This window comes from Chrysochloris asiatica, unplaced genomic scaffold, assembly GCF_000296735.1.
Source record: "Chrysochloris asiatica unplaced genomic scaffold, ChrAsi1.0 scaffold00026, whole genome shotgun sequence".
In the NCBI taxonomy this organism is placed as follows: domain Eukaryota; kingdom Metazoa; phylum Chordata; class Mammalia; order Afrosoricida; family Chrysochloridae; genus Chrysochloris; species Chrysochloris asiatica.
Window position 1 is genome coordinate 18,224,221 of NW_006408544.1, and position 20,611 is coordinate 18,244,831.

The window sequence follows — 20,611 nt, forward strand, 5'->3', positions numbered from 1 at the left end:
ACAGATGGCTAAGGGCCTTGGGGTCAGACTCAAGAAGTTAGGGTCCTGCTGGGCATGGGGTGAGGGCGAGGACAAGGCTTAGGATTCTAGCTTGAAATTCCTGTGGATGGTAGTATTTGGTGGAGGAGAAAGTTTGATGGGAACTGTTGAGTGTGGGGGACCTGAGAGCATTGGGAAGCAACACAGAGGTGATTGGCTATGTGGATCTGGTCTAGAGATGGGTGTCTATACATCACCAGCCTCAAAAGAGCTGTTGATACTACAGAAGGCAGGATGCACTTACCCAGGGAGACTGGGTAAGAGGCTGGCAGTGGGGAATGCAGGGCAGTGGGTATGCGGGAGCCTGCAGTGAGTCTGAGATGGAACAGCTTGGAAAGGAGGAAGGGCAGTTGTAGTCAGTTAAGGACAGACAATGTTTGTACACATATGCAACACAAGTACCCATACGTGTGCATAAAACACTAGTATACACAATACAGAGGCACACACCTACATACGTGCACATATGTACACATGTGAAAACACACTGCCACACACATGTGCACACAGCCTTGTATGCACACATATGCACTCCATGGCAATCTCCCATGCAGACTGCATACCCAGGCCCTTACATGCACATGTGTACATACACACACATAATTGCATGTTCAGCCTGAACCCATGTGTGAATTTTTCCAGAAGTGGGGCAGTCAGCTGCGAGACTGAGGGAATTGACCCACAGGAAAGTCATCCATGTGACTGAAAAGGAAGTGGATCCAGGAAGAGTAGCCAACCTTTTTGCAGAGTTTAGCTTTGAAGCCCAGAGAAGCAGTGTGGTCCTAGACAAGGGTGTGGTGTGCAAGAAGGACTCATTTCAGTGTATGCATTGTATGCATGTTCTCGGACTGTTTTCCGAGGTGCTGGGCGGGGCCACTAGGGGAGGGAATTGCTGATGTAAGAGGGGAGAGTGGTGGTGGGAGGTTTGTTGCAAACAGACAGTGCTGCTCTCATTGTGGCAAGGAGTGGGTGAGTGGCTGCATCCCCAGGCAGCTAAGGGCTCAGTGGAGGGAGTTACCGACAGCCACATGCCAACAGCCTTCTGTCCCCTCCACAGACCGCGGTGGACATGAAGGTGGACAGGTGAATTCTTCTACAGCAGGGGTTTGGCCAAGTGGAATAGGGGTGTAAAGAGATGGGAGGCTGAGTGTCTTGGCAAGAGAATGGCTGGTGTTGGGGGCCCTGGGTCAGGCTGGGGAAGGAAGGAGATGCAGATAGAGGGAGTGGTGGGGAGGGGATGCTGAGGAGTTGTGCAGGGGTGCGGGTGAGGGGCAGGGGTGCCTCACAGGGCCTGAGTGTGGCTTTGGATGGGAGCCTGTGGACCATCATTAGGATGTTGAATTGAAGTCAGGGCTGGGCAGAGAGGCACCTAAGGTGGATGCTGAGGTCCTGAGGGTTCACGATAGAAAGAAGAATGTGTATAAGGAAACCTGTGATCCCCCCTCTCCTCCCTGTGCTGGAGCCTGGGGGTGTCAAGGTGGACACCCACCCACACCCACCCCTGCTTCAGACACAGCCAGGGGTCTGCACAGAGGTGACTGGCCATTCAGTGATTATGCTACTACCTGCTAAGGGACTTCAGGTCATGAGGTGAGGGAGACTTTGCCCTCTTGGAGGACAATGGCCATGGTCAGATCTGGGAGCATCCCTGGGAGCGACCAGTGGACCATGCATATGAGGCTCCAGGCCCCAAAGGCCCTCTAGCACATACCCTTCCTGTTCGGTTGGTTACTGCACCTCTCTAGGGGCAGTCCTGCTCGCTCCGGGCCCTCAAGGGCTCCCAGGGGCAGCCCCCTTTTGCTCACAGTAATTTGACCAGTCCCTTAAGTAGGGACCACCCTCCACTCTAATCCACCATGCCCAGGCTGGTGGAAGGATGGGTCTGCCCTGGTCAGCCCACAGCCCTTAAAGCAGGGACCACCCTCCAGCTCTAATCTACTCCACCCCAGGCTGGTACAGGGGTGAATCTGCCATGGCCCCTTAAGTAGGGATGACCTCCAGCTCGAATCCACTACCTCCAGGCTGGTGGAGGGATGGGTCTGCCCTGGCCCATTGCTGACCCGCCGACATCTTCTGCAGGACAAGGGACTGCCGGACTCCTCTCTGCAGCAGACACCTGTGCCCTGTGAGCCCTTCGTCTGCCACACTCACAGATGTCATCAGACATACCCACCACACTGTACCCATAGGTACCCCAACAGCTGCAGGCTGCGTGTCCCACACTCAGAAATGTGCAGACACCACAGCACCCCCCCACACCCAACATGGCCACACATGCCACCAACTGCACCTCATTTCCTGTGGGCACACTCTCTTCGCTGCCCCCTACCACCCGCTGAGTCGTGTGGCCTTGGAGGAAGGGAGGGTCTGCCTGCAGCCTGGCATACACGTGCAAACAGCTTCACCAGCCAGAACAGCTCAACATCTGCCCCGTCCCTCTGCCTGTCCATCCCCTGGAGAAGATACAAGGCGATCTTCATGCTCTTTGTGGCCAGGTGCCGGCCACCCTGTGGAACTAACAAAAGCTGGCTTTTGTTCCATTTGCTCCCCGTGGGGATGGGAAACTTCAGGACTGCTGCGTTGCCCAACTGCTGGGGACTATCATTGCTGAGCGCCTCTCTCTGCCATGGTCTGACAGGGCCAAGGTCACCTCACACCTCTCGGATGGACAAGCCCCATGACAGAGCCTGGGAGGTAGGGGGTGGCTGTTCGGAGCCTCAGTGCAGGAATGAGGCTGTGAAGCTGGACCAGAGAGAGCCAGGAGGGACCCAGCCACTGTCTACTGGATGCTGTCTTCATTCTTTGGGCCTGTGGGAAAGTTCTGGGTATCTTTTGTTTTTCATTCTTTTTTTAAGATAAAAATCTCAAAGCTGATTTTCCTTGTTATAGAAAAACTAATATAAAAGCTCTATCCCTGTCCTTGCAGCCCGTAGCTGTGTCTGCCTGCTTCCTGCCATGCTGGGCTGCACCGGGTGGGCTGGGGAGGAGACAGGCAGCGGAGGTCCAGGGAGACAGGGCTTAGTTGTAGGTAAGGAGGAGGCCTGGAGAAGTGTGAAGACCACCGACTTGGAATCAGCATGGGGGCAGGTAACCCTCACAATGTTCCTGTCAGCTCACACTGCAGCCCCAGAGGCTGTGTCTAAACAAAAGACCTGCCCAGCTTGGGGTAGTTCAGGCCTGACCTGGAGGAGCCTCTATGTACTGATGGAACCTTGTCCAGTGTCCATCGCATAGAGGGTGACTGAGGTGGGAAGGGAACCGGAAGCCGGCCTGAAGCCGGAGCAGAACCGACTTGGGGCCCAGGTCTCCACAGAGCCAGAAGTAGTAGACATGCCCAGTGTGCCTGCCACCCAACATGGGCAGCGCTGGAACTGGTTGGAACTGCTGCTCGGAGTAAGGAAGAGCCTCTGACAGGCAGAGCTGCCCCACAGGAGTTTGTGTTGCCTAGGAAGTAGTGACCTCCCGCTATTGGAAGTGTGTAAGGATGGGCTGGTGTGCTTCCTGTCAAGTCGAGTAAGGAGCAGATCCCTTCCTCAGAGAAGTAACCAGTCCACACCAAAGTGGGCGTGACTGCTCCTAGACAATTTAGTTTGAACAAAGGAAGGGGCACTAATGATATCCCTCCCAGTTCCAGTCCCATGGTGGGAAGGAGGGTCCTGGGTCAGGGTCCTTCCTGGGCATGGCAGAGGACAGCCATTAGCAGATTCTCCCTGGCAGCCCTGGGAGGAGAGTGGACATAGTTCAGAAGCAGGAAGCTGGGGGCAGGGGTCCTTCTGACTCTATGAGTGACATGGAGGAAGCCCATTCCCTCCCTGGGCCTTAGTGTTGTTATGGGTCCCATGGTGCTAGACCCTTCTAGCCCCCAGTGCTGAATCTTCTCCCCCAGGCCCATCACAGCAGGCTGTACCCCCTGCAAGCCTCCTCACAGAGCCCTCAGGCACATCTCCTCCAGATTAGTTGAGGAAATGTGCTCCTCTTGGGACTGACCTCAGAGCCCTATCTCAGAATGGTCTATGTGCATCTGGGACATTTGAACAAAATCTGGCCACCCTGTGGCTGCTGAGACAGGCCCCTGGACATGCCTGTCCTCCCTCCAGCCACCTGGGCATGCTTCTCTGCACTCTGGCTTTCCAGACAGGCCTATCCACACTCTGGCCACACAGACAAGCCTATTTGTATTCTCACCACCTAAACAGACTGTGCAAACTCTGGCTACCCCAACAGTCTACACTCTGCCAGCCTAGCTCAACCAATAAAGGACTACTAGCAGGGTACATGTATGGTTTCTTTGAAAAACCCACCAACTTTAGACACAAAATTCCTTTATTTGGTGACCACTGGATTTGCAAACACAGAAAGGAATAGGAATCCTTACAATGACCTGCACACAGGCCTTACTGACAGCAGGACCACACTGGAAGTTTGACCACAGCGTCCCAGGCTGGACCTCCCTCGCTGTCGGTCTGCTGGGAGGCTGGACTGATGGTTTCACACTCTAGAAACAGTATCCCTGTCTCTGCATAGGATGAGCAATGCAAGAGCCCACATGGCCCATGGAAGGCCTATCCTAGGGGAAAGCTGTTTGACTGAGACCATGTGATGGGGTAGGTGAATAGCCTGCCTGGGTGGGACCCAGCTGGGGCAGAAGTGGGGACATGGTGATTTTCTTTAATAAAATGACAACAGAGGGGTTGTGGGGGCTCCTGGAGTGAGGCAGCACCTCTCCTGGCCCCCAGGTGCCCCGTACTCCTGGAAGGAGTGGCTGGCATGAAAGACTTGAGTAAGGTCCTGGTCTTAGCATTCATTACTCACTCAGAGCCTCCACTCCATTCATCCAGAAAGTGGGTGACCCCTGCCTGTGTCCTGCAGGCTAACTCAGTGGAAACAGCTGCTTCTGATCAGATCACAGCTCTGGGTGGGCTCTGCAGGGTCCTGATACTTTGGCTGGGTGCGGGACAGGCAACTTTTACCTCTGGGCCCTGTCGTCTGCTTGGGAAATGTTGATAAGTTGGGATAGATCCCTCACCCCGGAGGCCTCCCCTGGCCTCTGCAGCCCCACTGGCTCAGACATTGGTCTCAAACTCACTGATCTCGATGGTGCAGTGGTCCAGGCAGCCAGTGGCTGGCTCCTTGTCCTGCTCTACCTGGACAGTGACGTGGTGGGGGCGGGAGGGGCCCCCGCTCTTCACACAACCACTCCACTGGGTCGCCACTGGAGGCTCCTGGAGGCTCACCGGCTTGGTCTCAAAGGGCGGCAGTTTCTGGAGAGGGAAATGGGCCTTAGCAAAAACAGGAGGGACTGAAGTTAGACATTATTATTATTGTTATTAAGTGCCACCTAATCAGTTCAGACCATTAGCTACCCTGTATAGGGTTTTGGAGTCCTGGTGTGGCGCTGTGGGTTAATGCACCATACTGCAAAGCCATTTGAACTGCAAGGTTGGCGGTTCAAGCTCACCAGCTGCTCCTCAGAAACACTATACAGGGTAGCTATGGATCGGGATTGACTCGACGGCACTTGACAACAACAACATATAGGGTTTCTGAAGCTGTAAATCTTTGCTGGAGCAGAAAGCCTCATCTTTCTTTTGCAGAGCAGCTGGTGGGCTCAAACTACCGACCTTGTGGTGTCCAGTCCAGTGATTATTGTATGGAGGCAGCAGAGGTTAGATATTTGTTAAGTGCTCGAGTCAGTTCTGATGCATAACAACCCTGTATAGTGTTTCTGAGGAGTATCTAGTGAGTTTGAACTGCCAACTTTACGGTTCAAACTGACCTTCCAGTCCAGGGCTTATCCCACAGTGCCACACCAGGACTAGGGAGGACTAAGGTTCAGGAAAACAGAACCATGTGACTTGTTTTCCTGCAGTCGTGCTGTGTGACTCCCAATGATCATAGAGTTTCTCTGGGCCCCAGTTCCCAAGCTGTCCTGCCTCAGCCTGGGGCTGCTTTGAAGACGAGGGGACCTGAGAGGGGTCCGGTGAGAGGATAGGGACTCATCTGCCTGAGTCTCAGTTTCTCTCCCCATGATGTGGGGACAGCCTACCACATGTGCACGGCTGTTGAAAGTGTTACAGGAGAATGTCAGATCCACAAGGACCAGTTTTATCATGTTCATTGTTCCTACTGCATTTAGGTGGGGAGGGCCGCCACGCTAGGTGTTCAGTAAACACATGTTGGTGGAATTCATTGGTCACCCCCATCAACAGATGAGGAGCCTGAGGCTCAGAGCCTGCTGCCCTGCCCACCATACTCCTGGATTCATTCTCCTTCCCCACCTCAGGCTGGGGGGCACTGCTCTCACCTCGGTGCCTGTGTCCTGAATGAAGTCCTTCCGGCAGATGTGGGCCATGATCCCTGCAGCCAGAGCATCACCCAGTACGTTAATCATGGTACGGAAACGGTCCCTGAAGGACAAGGTTGTTGTTGTTAAGTGCTGTTGAGTCGGTTCTGACCCATAGCAACCCTGTATAGGGTTTCTGAGGAGCAGCTGGAGAGTTTGAACCACCGACCTTGCAGTCCAGTACATTGTGTAGTGGTTACAAGTTGGGCTGCTAACCTCAAGGTAAGCAGTTTGAAACTACCAGGTGTTTCATGGGAGAAAGATGAGGCTTTCTGCTCCTGTCAAGATTTCAGCCTTGGAAGCCCTGTACAGGGTCGCTGTGAGTTGGAACTGACTCCACGGCACATTACCACACCACCACCACATGAACCCACAGCACCATAGAACTCCTGGAGGTGAGTTACTAGGTGCTTGGGTGAGTTACTGCCATGGCAGACAACAGTGCCATGGCAGGTGCTTAACAGCAGTGGCTGGCTGTCAGGACAGAGCTGGGTGGCAAGCACTCCTTGGTGTTGTGGAAGCAGACTGATTCAGGACCGGCTTCATGGGTGTAGTACCCTGTTGTTGGCTGAATGCTTTGTTACAGCCATCTTGAAATTCTTCATAATTAAAAAAAAGGGGGGGGCCCAGCATCTTCATATTGAACACTGGACCCCACAAATTATGTAGCCAGTTGTAGGTCAGTGGGAAGCCCCCGCGTCCAGGAAGGGACCCAGTTCCCACCCAACAGTGCCTAGGGACTCAGAAGTCAGCCCTTCCTTGGGGGTTGGTGTGACCACCACTCACAGAGCCCAGTCAATGGCGATGATGAGGGTGATGTCCTCAGTGGGCAGTCCCACAGAAGTGAGCACAATGACCATGGTGACGAGTCCGGCCTGAGGGATGCCCGCTGCCCCAATGCTGGCCGCTGTCGCTGTGATGCTGTGTGGAGTGTGAAGGGGAGGAGTAAACACAATGTTGGTGCTTGCCTGGCTCCAAGGAGGGGTTGGGAAAGCCAGGGTCTCAGAATAGCCAGATGGGGTAGGGGGTTGGTTAGGAATGCCAGGGTCCCTGCTCAAGGTACCCATGTACCCCTGGGCCTGCCATTCCTGGCCTCAGGAGAACCTCTTGATAGTTTGTACCAGTAGCTGCTGAGCCTAGGTTCCCAGGAAGCTGGATTTGTAGAGGTTTACAGAGGATCTGGTCCTCCACTGGTTGAGCTTGGCCACAACTTCCCTCTGGGGCTGGTCCACAGGGTTAAACTTATGCCCACGGACCTTCTGACCTTACCTTGAACCCTCTCCACACCTCCCAGTTTCCTCCACCCTCTCTCTGGTGTCTGCTCCCCTTGTCCCACCTTCAGTGCCCTCCCTCCTCCGCCTGACTCAACTATAAGACCGCTCCAGCCCTGACTCCTGGAGCAGTCCCCTCTTATCCCTCTGCCTGTCTCAGGCTGCAGTGTGGTGCTAGGGCAGGGACTCTGTGTTAGGAATCCAGTCTTGGCTCCTGTGTTGACCTGCTGTGTCCTGGGGTGAGCCCCTTGACCTCTCTGGGCCTTGGAGACCCCCTCAGAATTCTGAAGGCCCCTCCAAGCCCCTTCTCCCTATCATTGCAGAGTGTGGGGTGCCAGAGGAGAGCACCTGATGGTGATGATCTGTCCAAAGTCCAGCTCATAGTTGTTGACCTGGGCAATGAAGATGGCAGCCACAGCCTCATAGAGCGCAGTGCCGTCCATGTTGATGGTGGCGCCCACAGGCAGCACGAAGCGGGCGATGCGCCGTTCAATGTGGTTGTTGTCCAGTAGGCACTTGAAGGTGACGGGCAGTGTGGCTGAGCTAGGGGAAGAGGGCCAGTGTCTGTCTACCACCTCCTCTGGGACAGATAAGACTGTCCCTCCCGGGCAGCTGACTGACTGAAAGGGTTTTGAAAAGGGTCAAGGGTGGCATCCTTTCAGGAGTGAGTGGATGCCTCGGAGACGCTCCTTCCCAACCCAGACTCAAGCGGGCTGGCTCAGATTGGGAAGTTGGCCACCCAGTGTGTGCTAGGCCCAGAGTCACACGGCTGTGCCAAGAGTACAGAAGAGGCCACTGTGGTCTAAGCGGTTAACAGCAGAGGCTCTGGGGCCAGACTGGTGTTGTGTAACATTAAGTTGATTTTGACTCATAGCGGCCCTATAGAACAGAGTAGAGCTGGTCCATAGTTTACTGTGGCCCTGGTAGCGTAGTGGTTATGAATCGGGCTGCTAACCTCAAGGTCGGCAGTTCAAAACTACCAGCTGTTCTGCAGAAGAAAGATGAGGCTTTCTGCTCCCATAAAGATTTACAGCCTCGGAAACCCTGTACGGGGTTGCTATGAGGCTGAACCAACTCCATGGCATATAACAACAACAACAACAACAACAATCTTTATAGGGGCAGATTGCCAGGTCTTTTCTCCCACAGAGTGGCTGCTGAGTTTGAACTCCCAGCCTGGAAGTTAGCAGTCAGGCTCTTAACCATTGTGCCGCCTGAGCTTCTCAGGGCCAAATTGCCTGGGTGTGGCACTGTGGGTTAATGCGCCAGACTGCAAAGCCGTTTGAACTGAAAGGTCGGCAGTTCAAGCTCACTAGCTGCTCCTTGGAAACCCTATAAGGGGTCGCAACCGACTTGACGGCACTTCACAACAACAACTAGCCATGTGAAAGAAGCTCTGGTAGCGTAGTGGTTACCAGTCGGTCTGCCACCCTCAAGGTCAGCAGTTCGAAACTACCAGCTGTTCCGCAGGAGACAGATGAGGCTTTTCTGCTTCTGTAAACATTTATAGCCTCGGAAACCCTGTACAGGGTCACTATGAGTTGGAACCGACTTCACGGTACTTACCAACCAATAACTAGCCATGTGACCCCAGCAATCTCCTTGTGCCTTAGTTTCCTTTTCCCAAATTGGTGAGGTGCTCTAGGATTAGTACTAACCATAAGGTTGACAGTTCAAACCCACCAGCTGTTCCTTGGAAATCCTATGTAGTAGGGTCACTATGAGTCTGAACCGACTGAATGGTATTTAACAACAACAACAACAGCAATACCTAGATTACAGAGCTTTCAGGAGGATTAAATGAGTCAGTACTTAGGACCATGCCTAGCACAGTGTAAGCACTTGGTCAAGGTTACCTACTGTTAACATTGTTATGTGTATTCTTAGAGTTTTAGGAGTCCCTGGTTGGTGTAAACAATTAATGTACTCAGTTTCTAGTAGAAAGAAAGTTTGAAGGTTTGAGTTCACCAAAAGGCACCCTGGAAGAAAGTTCTGGTCATCTACTTCCAAAACTCAGCCACTGAGAACCTTGTGGAGCACAGTTCAGTTCTACTCTGACACACATCGGGTTACCATGAGTCACAGATGACTAGATGGCAACCCCCCCCCACCTCCAGTGGCACTAGGGGAACCCTGGTAGCATAGTGGATTACACGTTGATCTACTAACCAACTGCAAGGTCAGCAGTTCGAACCTACCAGCCACTCCGTGGGAAACAGATGAGGCTTTCTGCTCCCATAAAGGTTTACGGTCTCGGAAACCCTGTACAGGGTCACCATGAGTTGGAACTGACTTGATGGTGCTCAGTAGCAGTCGGGTTGCTGTGGTCCCAGTCCCCTTCCCTCACCCCAGAGGTGACTGCTAGGGGCCCCAGTTCCGTTTGCCAGAGACTTTCACAATCCCCACATGTGCTGGGCCGAGGCTGACGGCTCCTGTCAAGTAGAGTTTGCCTTCACCTCCCAGTCTCTGCCCTGGTTGTAGGTTCCTAGGCCTTTTCCCTCAATGGGTTTCGCCTCCTCCTGAGTTCTGCAAGAGGTGCTTCTGTAACTAAAGGTGTCCCATTTTACAGACTGGGCAGCTGAGGTCTGGTAAGGGCTGAAAGGAAGAGCGTGCCCTTTCTTTCTAGCCAGATGTGAATTTGAGTCCCTGATGTGTGTCTTCCTGCAGTTGAGGCAGTCTGACCGCCCGTCTTTCTTCTCAGGGTAAAATGCTCAGCAAATGGTCACCTCTTTCCCTTTCCACTTGATTGACAACCATACAGCAAGGCTCAGGCTGCCTGAGGGCTGCACTCAGCAGCAGTGGAGGGTCCTTGGTGGTGAACCCTGTACAGGGTTTCCGAGGCTATAAATCTTTACCACAGCAGAAAGCCTCATCTTTCTCCCACAGAACAGCTGGTAGTTTCGAAATGCTGACCTTGAGGTTCTCAGCCCAATTTGTAACCACTATACTACCAGAGCTTGGTCAATCTACACAGCAACCCCATGAAGTAGATTGTTGTTGTTGTTAAGTGCCGTCGAGTCGGTTCCGACCCATACCGACCCTGTACAGGGTTTCCGAGGGTGTAAATCCTTACGGGAGTAGAAAGCCTTATCTTTCTCCCGCGGAGCGGCTGGTAGTTTCGAACCGCTGACCTTTAGGTTCGCAGCCCGATTCGTAACCACTACGCTACCAGAGCTCCTTATAGAGGCTGTCATTATCGCCATTCTGTATATGAGGAAATTGATGCCCAAGGAGGTAGAGTGACTGGCCCACAGTCACACAGCTAGGGAGCGATGGAGCCCTGATCTAGCTACTTTGCCAAGGCATCCAGCAAAGTGGTCCCAAAAGGAGACTGGGAAAGGTCCCAGGACTGTGCCGGGAGGGGGTGGGGGTGAGGAAGCGGGGGTGGGGGGGTGGGGGGCATCTCCAACAGCAGCACCATGTGGCGGCGGGAGGCAACAGCAGCTGTAGATTTGTCAGACTGTAGTAGTCTCTTCTGCTGATGTGGAGAGGATGAGCCCGTGGGAGGGAGTAAACTCTAGGGATTGAGGGCATTTCAGGTAGGAGAAAGCCTCAAGAAAGCATAAGGGCTTTCTCTAGGTAGGTGGGGCCTTGGGGAAAAAAATCAATCAAAATAGGCCAGACTGGCCCTTTCTCTGGCTCTGTGACTATGGACATATAGGCAGAGTCAAGCCACCAGCTCCCATCCTGTCCACTGCCCAAGACTACCTGGAGGAGGTGGCCAGTGCAATGAGCAGGGCCTGGAGAATTCCGCGGATGAAGACGATGGGGTTCTTTTTGGTGATGGAGAAGTAGAGCAGAGGCAAAATGAAGAGACCGTGGACGACAAGCCCACACACCACCGTAATCGCGTAGAAGCCCAGCTTCTTCCCAATGGTCTTGGGATCATCCATCTCCAGGATCTTGCCAGCAATAAGGAACACAATGCCGAAGGGGAAGTACCTAGGGTGAGCAAGGCAGCTCAGGACTCAGGTGCCAGCCCTGGCCCTACATCACTCCATGTCTCATCCTTTCTTAGCCCTAAAGGAGTCACGCAAGAACCAAAGGGCACCCTATCCAAAGATGCCAGTCTAGGGTCAGACACATAGCATTATGAATATTACCCTTAATAGACCAGCTCCTCTGAGCACTCCCAGATCCAACAATGCCACATCTTTGTGGGAGACTTTAGGAAGGACTCTGCATCTCCCCATTTGAATTGTGCAAGGTTGGACTAGAAGATTCCTTAGGTCTGAACTCTGAACCTAGGTGTGGAAGTTGGTTCTAATTCTAATGTTTCCTTTTTCCAAAAACTGAGCTAACGAGGCTCCACGTGATGGGGAAACTGAGGCCCCAGGAGTAGCAAGGTCTGCTTTAGCTCTTAGCTCTGGTCCAGTGGGCCCGGATGGACCCATAACCTGACTAGTCCAGAAAAGGCAGGGTCAGGGCTAGGACTGGGTCTGCGTGGGGCTATGGGATTCAGAGAAACGTGCGAAGCTCTGGAGGTCCCAGGCCCTAACTTTGACCGGTGTGTAGTTTTCTCCTGGGAGACCGAAAATGAGGTCATGGCGTTCTTCATCAGGCATGGTCTGGTTTTGAGGGGAGTGGTGGGGTGAGAGGGTAAACGAGGCTTACCACACAGCCACCGCCACGATCTTCATGACGGACTCATTGAGGCACTGGCAGAAACTGACCAGTGGGGCTCCGCTGTCACCCATACGGCCCAGCATGATGCCTGTAGGGCGGGGACACATAAGTACATCCAGATGTTCCCTGGGGAGGCCAGACACACGTGCCTCCACGTGAAGACACACGCGGGAGGCAGGCCTGCAGCCGACCCGCACGCACAGGCGGATCTCAGCCCTGGCCCTCTTCCCAGCAGTTTCAGAGGCCTCAGTTCCTCCCACTTTCTTTTCTTCTCCTCTGCCTCCTCCCTGGACACTCCTGCCGGCATCTTTGTACACGGAGACCCTGGCCACGCCCTAGATTCAGGCCCCTCCTCCCTCTATCCGGTCCTGATCTCCCTTCCCTACTCTGCCGCAGCATCACTGGCCTGGAAGCTTCCAGAATCAGTCAAGTTCCTCACTGCCTTACTGCACCCACTGCATCTGCATAGCTGGCTGCCCTCTGCCTTTAGATCTCAGGCAAGCCTGCCCACTCCACCCCTGATTACTGTATTCTCCACCCAGAAAAGCTTCCCCTACATCCTTCTCCGTTCTCATCTCTTGCTGATGCTTTCATCTCACTTAATACAACTTAGAGCCGCTGTTTTCCATCAGTCTCTCCTCCAATAAACTGTAGTTCTGTAAGAGCAAGAATTCTATTTCCTTAGCTGGCACATGGTATAACTGTTGAGTGAACCAATGAACAAAATGGAATTAATAAATCGAACGGACCTTGACACCCCTGTTATTCTCCCTAGGCCATTCTGGGTTTCCCTGAAAGCACCCACAGCACCTATAATTGTATGCTCAGGGGCTTCTTCCTGAGGAGCTCCAGTGAGGTTAGGGAGGAAGGCACAGGGCTTTACATACAGCTGTGTTTACTAGTTTTCTTTTTTCCTGCTATTCTTTATTATAACTCCCTTTTCCCATTATCCCCAGACTTGAGTAAAAGGTTTCAGAAGAGGAGACAGGAAAGGAGAAAGGGGAGACACCACTGGAGGCCAACAAGCGCCCCTGCAACTGTCATCAAATTGATTTGACTCACAGCGACCCCATAGGACAGAGTAGAACTGCTCCATAGGGTTCCTGAGACTGTGAATCTTTGCAGGAGCACACAGCTTCATCTTTCTCCTGCAGAGTAGTTAGTGGGTTTGAACTGTGGACCCAATGCTTAACCCAGTATGCCACCAAAGCTCCTTAGCCAGCACCCAGGGATGGGGAATTCTGAGGGAGGGTGGTGAGGAGCACCACTAGACTCTAATGTGGTGAATGACCCAAGACATTCTTGGGGAGCAGGATGGGGATTTGGAACAGTCTGTCTAGATAGTGAAAGGAGCCTTGGTAGGATTACAAACTGAGCTGCTAACTACAAGGTCAGTGGTTCCAATCTACCAGCTGCTCCTTGGGAAAAAGGTGAGGCTTTCTGCTCCATAGAGTTATAGCCCCGGAAACCCTATACAGGGATTCTGTGAGTCAGAACAGAATCAAGGACACTTAGCAACAACAACAATCCAGATAATGAAGGCAGGGCTGACCCATTCAGCACATTGTCAGGACTCCGACAATTCCATTTATTAGAGGGAGGGAGGGAAGGACAGAGGCTCTGGGACCCTGCTGGGGTGGGGTGGGGGAAGCACATACCCATGGTGGCAGAGAAAATGACAATGCCCAACACATTCATGCCCTCACTGGTGCCAGGCTCTGACTTGTAAATGACCTCCGGCGGTGGGGTCAGATCCAGGATGAAGTTCTGCACACGAGAGCTGTTTTCTTCCTGGACCCCATAGATGAGGATGGGCCGAGGAAGGGCCTCCTCTGATGCCTCCTTAATAGACTTGACAACAGAGGTGGTCTTGGTGCGGTACTGGGAGGTGACACCCCAAACAGGAAAGCAGTCAGTGTCAAGTGTTATTAATAACAACAACAATGACATTTCTTGAAAGTACATTTATATTCACTTCTATTCCAATTTAAACCCCACAGGAGAAAGGCAGGGCAGGAATTATCCTCAGGATTTTACCAACAAGAAAACAGCTTTCTTCTTCCATCCACATACTACCTAACCTCCCTCCCTCCCTGTCTCCTGGTCTTTGTAGGTATCTTTATACTGATCCATGTCCCTCTCTGACCACCCTCCCATCCTCTCATTATCCTGGATAATTCTCCATTCACCCATTTATCTCCTGGCAGCCAGCAATCATCAACCTACCTATTTGGTCAGCCCCCTCTGCTACCTAACAGAAACACAGGTCTTCTCTGCCTTCTTGACCAGGTTAGCCCCTGGCTGAGGGAGGCTGATGAACCACCTGAGCCATCTGCTTGGGCTCCTCTGCCCTGACTCATTCCTTAGGTCCTGGGACCCCAAACAAGACAGCCTCCTGCCCTCCCAAACATTGTACTATCAGTGGAGACAGTCTCCTAACAAGAGAGAAACTTAACTCTATGCTTCAGTTTCCTCATCCTTAAAATGGAGACCATTATGCTATCTCCCTCTTTGGACAGAAAGAGACAATATATGTCAAGTACTTACAAGCCAGCCTACCACATGGTAAGCCCTATATAAGATTTCTGCTATCACTACCATCATCATCTTTATCATGGTTCCAGTATGGAGTACTCTGTGCTGGGCATTAAAAAATGAGCCAGACATAATTTTTGCTATGAGCACCTACAAGAGGGAGCAAACTCTGAGGGAGTCAGAGAAGTTTCACAAAGGAGGGGCAATTTGATTTGGGTCTTGCAGGATGAGTAAGAGTGCCCCAAGGAGAAGGGCATATAAAGGTATTTGCGTGTTTGCAAAATAATCCATGTATAACACTACAAAGTAATCCAGGTAAGGATTATTTTGTATAACACTACAAAAGAATTATGATTATTTTCAAAAGGATTATTTTTAAAAGAGAAAGCAGGCTTAGAAACGAGACAAAACTAGGTTTACCTACTAGCTTTCATGTTTACTATTGGTATAATCTTGGGCAAATTGCTTAATCCTTTTGAGTCTCTGTTTCCCCCATCCAGTATAGCGTTATTGCGAGGATTGAGTGAGATGGTGTATTTGTGATCACCAGTGTGGAGCCTAGGGCGGAGCAGGCTCTCAGTAAAGGTTTCCTTCTGCCCCTAGAAGTTTTCTTCATGAAAAACTAGAACCTAGGACAGGGGTATGGCCAGGGAAAGCTCTAGGGATCTAGGTCCCACCTCCCTCAGGAAGTAGGGTAAGAACATCTGAGAACCTGGGATCCTTCAGGACAAGGCTGCCTCCTCCCAGCCAAGTTCAGCCTTCCCACCAGCTGGTCCTTTCCCTCCATTGCCCAGGGACCTACTCACCTGTTTGAATGTGGCTTCCACCAGGTTGGCTGGGAACATGTTCCTAAGAAGAGAGGCAGTAACTGAAGAAATCCAGAGCCCAGGAATTGGGAAGGGGTCCATGAAGTCACTAAAAACCTCCATTGGCAGTGGAGGACTCATGACCCAGCCTCACCTCCCTCTACAGTGGTACCCCTCTGCACCCCCAGATATCCCCCAGCCCCAGTACTTAAAGTGCCAATACCGATGGCTTGCAGTTCCGTAAATACGTCACACACTTTTCCAGTTCCCTGCTTTTGTCCACATTGCTGCTTCTGCCTGAAATGTGTTTGCTGCTTCTCAGCCTGGCTGACTCCTACTCACATCAAGCACCGATCAAAACCAAAGCCAAGCATCATTTCCCCTGCCCAGTCTTCCTGGCCTCTCTCCTGGACTTCACCTTGCTGGGGTGTGGTCACTAGTTGATATGTCTGTTTCCCCCATACATGGTCCCTTTGAAAGCAGGGACTTTGTCATTTATATCCTCTCTGTAGAGCCCCAAACAGGACATGACACATAATTGGGATCATCATTTTTATTAATATTATTATTATGAAGCTAAAGGTAAGGAGCTCTGGTACCATACTGGTTATAAGTTGGACTGCTAATCTCAAGGTCAGCAGTTCGAAACTACCATTGGTTCCGCAGGAGAAAGATGAGGCTGTCTGCTCCAGTAAAGATTTACAGCCTTGGAAACCCTGTACAGGGTCACTATGAGTCAGAACCAACTCCACAGCAAATAACCAAACCAAAAGGTGGAGGGGCTCTTGTTCTACCATATAGTAGAACATGCAATAAAGATGAAATGATTAAAACAGTGTAACACTGACACAGTGATGAATAGAAAAATCAGTGTTACTGAACTTGCAGCCCAGAAACAGAACCCTAGTACAGCTAATACTTCACATTTGAACAAAGCTGTCCCACAAATCAATGAGAAAAGGAAGCATTCATCAGACTGCACAACTGAGCAGCTATGTGCAAAAATAAAAGTTATACCAAAATAGATTCCAGATGGTCTAAAAAACTTATAAAATTAAAAACTGAAACCATACAAAACTAGAATAAAATGTTAGTATTTTATCAAACTTCGGGATATGAAAGGACTCTCTATGAACAAAATGAGTAATAAAAATCAAAAGATCTCACTACATTAAAATTAAGAATTCCTAAATGCAATGTGGAATTGGATCCTGGAACAGAAAAAAATGACATTAGTGAAAAAACTGGTGAAATCCCAAATAAAGTCTGTAATTGAACTAATCATGGCATACCAGTTTAATGTCTTGGTTTTGAATAAATGCACCGTAGTGTGTAAGATGCTGGTATCAGGGGAGGCTGGGTGGAAAGTGCCAAATCTGGGAACTCTCAGAACTATGCCTGAGATTTTTCTGTACATTTAAAATTATCTGCCAAATGAAAAACTAAAAAAAATAAAATTAAGAAGTCCTGTAAGATGTAGATTATAATACACATGAAATTAGAAGGCAAGTGGTAAACAGAAGAGACAATGACAAAATGATATCATCCTAAATTTATAAAGAGCTTTTCTAGATCTTTCTTTTGTTTACATATTCACATGGTCTGTCTCCTTCTGCAAAATCTTCAGCTCCCTGAGGGCAGGGACCTCTGTTTTGTTCACTGCTGTGTCCTTCACACCTAAAAGAGTGTTTGGCACATAATAGGGACTCAGCAAATATTTGTAACCCAAATAAATGGACTACCCAAAATCATCAACATGCCAATAAATAATGGTTGTAACAGAATAGGCAAATCACTACACAAAAGAAGTTTTCAAACATCTTCAGCTTCTTGCAGTGGCCACCCAAGATATAATAATTGGTTTCTCTTTACCTGGAGCAACAGAGGAAGAAAGAGATGCAGGAACTGGAGGAGGGAAAAATGGTTTGCAGTTTTAATTGTTTCCATGAACAATGTGCCATGAGATGGGAAGAAATGTACAGTGCCTAGCTGCCATCACTCAACCTTTTAATTAGGGATCTAATAGACAGATCTTGATCAAAAGGATAAAAACTGTGGAACAGAACGAAAAGTTCTTATTGGGAAGCCGATTCACTGGACACATTGAGACGGGAAGGACCTCCAAATCTATTGAATTAGGGATCTAATAGATAGATCTTGATCAAACGGATAAAAACTGTGGAACAGAGTGAAAAGTTCTTATTGGGAAGCTGATTCACTGGACACATTGAGACTGGAAGGACCTCCATATCTATTGCCTCCATATCTATTTGGACCGTGAGTCAAAACAATCCTATGAAGTCATCTTTAAATTAAATAATAATTTAGCTCAATAAATAATGCCTACTTTGAGCTCTGCACCCTATTAAACAATTACTTACACAAGATTGAGATGCCAGCAATAATTCTAAGGCATGAATGAGAACTTGAAGGAGCAGAGAGCATATATTAATGGTGGTGTGCCAACAGGACAGAGATAGTGAGGACAGTGACGATGTGAAGTCTGTGACCATTGCCAATCAACTGAGTATGCAGAAATGTTCACTGGAGGTCTGTCACACACACACAAAAGGTTCAGCTTTGTCAATAACTAAAAAATAATTTCACCCATTGAATTGTTGTTGTTAGGTGCCATCGAGTTGGTACCAACTCAAAGCGACCCTATATACAACAGAACGAAACGCTGTCTGGTCCTGGGCCAACCTCACAATTGTTGCCATGCTTGAGTCCGTTGATGCTTCCATTTAATCAATCCATCTCGCTGGGGTTCTTCCTCTTTTTCTCTGACCCTCCACCTTACCAAACATGAGATCTTTCTCCAGTGACTGGTCCATCCTGACAATATGTCTGAAGTATGAGAGACAAAGTTTGGCCATCCTGGCCTCCAAGGAGCACTCTGGCTGCACTTCTTCCAACATAGATGTGTTTGTTTTTTTGGCAGCCCATGGTAATTTCAATATTCTCCTCCAACATTATAATTCAAATGCATCAGTTCTTCTATGGTCTTCCTTATTCACTGTCCAGCTTTCATATGCATATGAGTTTATTGAAAATACCATGGCTTGGGTCAGGTACACCTTAGTTCTCAAGCTGACCTCTTTGCTCTTCAATGCTTTAAAAAGGTCTTGTGCAACAGATTTGCCTAATGCAATATGTCATTTGATTTCTTGACTACTGCTTCCATGAGTGTTGATAGTTGATCCAAGAAGAATGAAGTCCTTGACAATTTCAATCTTTTCTCCACTGATAAGAATGTTGTTTATTGGTCCAATGGTGAGGATTTTTGTTTTCTTTACATTGAGATGCAATCCATATGGAAGGCTGTGGTCTTCGATCTTCATCAGTAAGTATCTTAAGTCCTCTTCACTTTCAGCAAGCAAGGTTGTGTCATCTGCATATCGCAGGTTGTTAATGAGTCTTCCTCCAATCCTGATGCCACAGTTTTCTTCATATAACCCAGCTTCTTGGATGATTTGCTCAGCATACACGTTGAATAAAAATGGTGAAAGAATACAAGCCTGTCGCACATCTTTCTTAATTTTAAACCATTCACCGTTCCCATGTTCTGTTCAAACAACTGCCTCTTGCTTGGTACAGATACAGATTCCGCATGAGCTCAATTAAGTGTCCCAGAATACTCATACTTCGCAATGTTGTCAATAGCATTGAAAGCCTTTGCATAGTCAATAAAGCACAGATAAATATCTTTCTGATATTCTCGGCTTTCAGCCAAGACCCATCGGACATCAGGTCGCCAGTGAGCACCTGTGAGAGTCTTGGCCCCTGTGGATCTGGATCGCACAAGCCAGTGCTGCAGGATGGCCTTCTCCCAACCTGTCATGAGGAGGAGGCTCCGGGGCCAGCCTGATCCTGACCTTGGGGGTTCTAGCCTCCCAAATTAAATTTCTATAGCTCACACACACACATAAACATACACATTAGCTTTTAACTCCGCATACCTCCAGACCAAGAAAAGTACCTGGCTACCCACAGCCAAAGGGACTCACCCAGTGAGCTTGCAAGCCTCACCTGGGCTGGCCCAATACACAGACACACACTACAAGTATGGGGTGCAGACCCCACAAATGTGGCCGCTTGACCCAGGACACGGGAGTGGGGTGGAGGTGGGGACTGACACATTCTTCCTGCCACTCTGGGTCTTCAGGACACAGGACAGCCAAAAGCCACAGCATACCCAGGGCCACACTCTGCTTGCCACAAGTACACAGCATAGGTTGGGGCCTCTGCCTGTCACCTTTCCAGCATGCCAGAGTATGTATGTGGGGAGGAGGCTGGTGCTGATCAGCCCCATTGCACCCAGTTGAGGGACCTTTGTGATAATCTAGACTTTTCCAATAAAAACAAGTAGAATTTTGAAAAACAAACAAAAAAAACGGGGGCCACACTGATCAATGAAAAATGGCTGCTGAGCACAGCTAAAAACCTCTTCCTGAACCATACCGCTGATGCAAAAGCCAAGGACATTGCACCGACTTTAAAACTCTACATGGGGTAAAATCAGCACGTGGAAATTGAGAAAGTGGTTCTCCACCCTGACTACTACAAGGTAGACATTGGGCTCATCAAACTCAAACATAAGGTGCCATTAGGGGAGAGAACAATGACCATTTGTCTACCTTCCAAGGACTATGCAGAAGAGGGGCGTGTGGGGTATGTGTCTGGCTGGGGGCGGCATTCCAACTTTAATTTTACTGAGCACCTCAAGTATGTCATGTTGCCCGTGGCTGCCCAAGACAAGTGTGTACAGCACTACGAAGGCAGCACAGTAGCAGAAAAGAAGGAACAAAAGAGCCCCGTTGGGGTGCAGCCCATACTGAACGAACACACCTTTTGTGCGGGCATGTCCAAGTACCAGGAAGACACCAGCTATGGCGATGCTGGCAGTGCCTTTGCTGTCCACAACCAGGATGATGATACCTGGTATGCAGCTGGGATCCTGAGCTTCGATAAGAGCTGTACTGTGGCCGAGT

The 20,611-nt window shown here is 50.1% G+C and overlaps 1 protein-coding gene and 1 pseudogene across 2 annotated transcripts in view; one reads left to right on the forward strand and one right to left on the reverse strand.

Annotated features, from left to right (window-relative positions):
- Positions 1-5,102: 5,102 nt before the first annotated feature.
- The window catches only part of SLC1A7 (solute carrier family 1 (glutamate transporter), member 7), an 86,765-nt gene continuing 71,256 nt past the window's right edge, over positions 5,103-20,611 (reverse strand). The window contains exons 4-11 of one of the 2 annotated variants that reach the window (XM_006839783.1): positions 15,621-15,663; positions 13,938-14,160; positions 12,268-12,367; positions 11,362-11,595; positions 8,002-8,196; positions 7,169-7,303; positions 6,344-6,446; positions 5,103-5,300 (exon numbers count right to left, since the gene is read on the reverse strand). In XM_006839783.1, coding sequence (XP_006839846.1) covers positions 5,103-5,300; positions 6,344-6,446; positions 7,169-7,303; positions 8,002-8,196; positions 11,362-11,595; positions 12,268-12,367; positions 13,938-14,160; positions 15,621-15,663 — 1,231 coding nt within the window. Of the gene's footprint in view, positions 5,301-6,343; positions 6,447-7,168; positions 7,304-8,001; positions 8,197-11,361; positions 11,596-12,267; positions 12,368-13,937; positions 14,161-15,620; positions 15,664-20,611 lie in introns of those variants that run through there. The other variant, XM_006839784.1, reaches the window with a different exon arrangement.
- The window catches only part of LOC102839525, a 3,289-nt pseudogene continuing 2,562 nt past the window's right edge, over positions 19,885-20,611 (forward strand).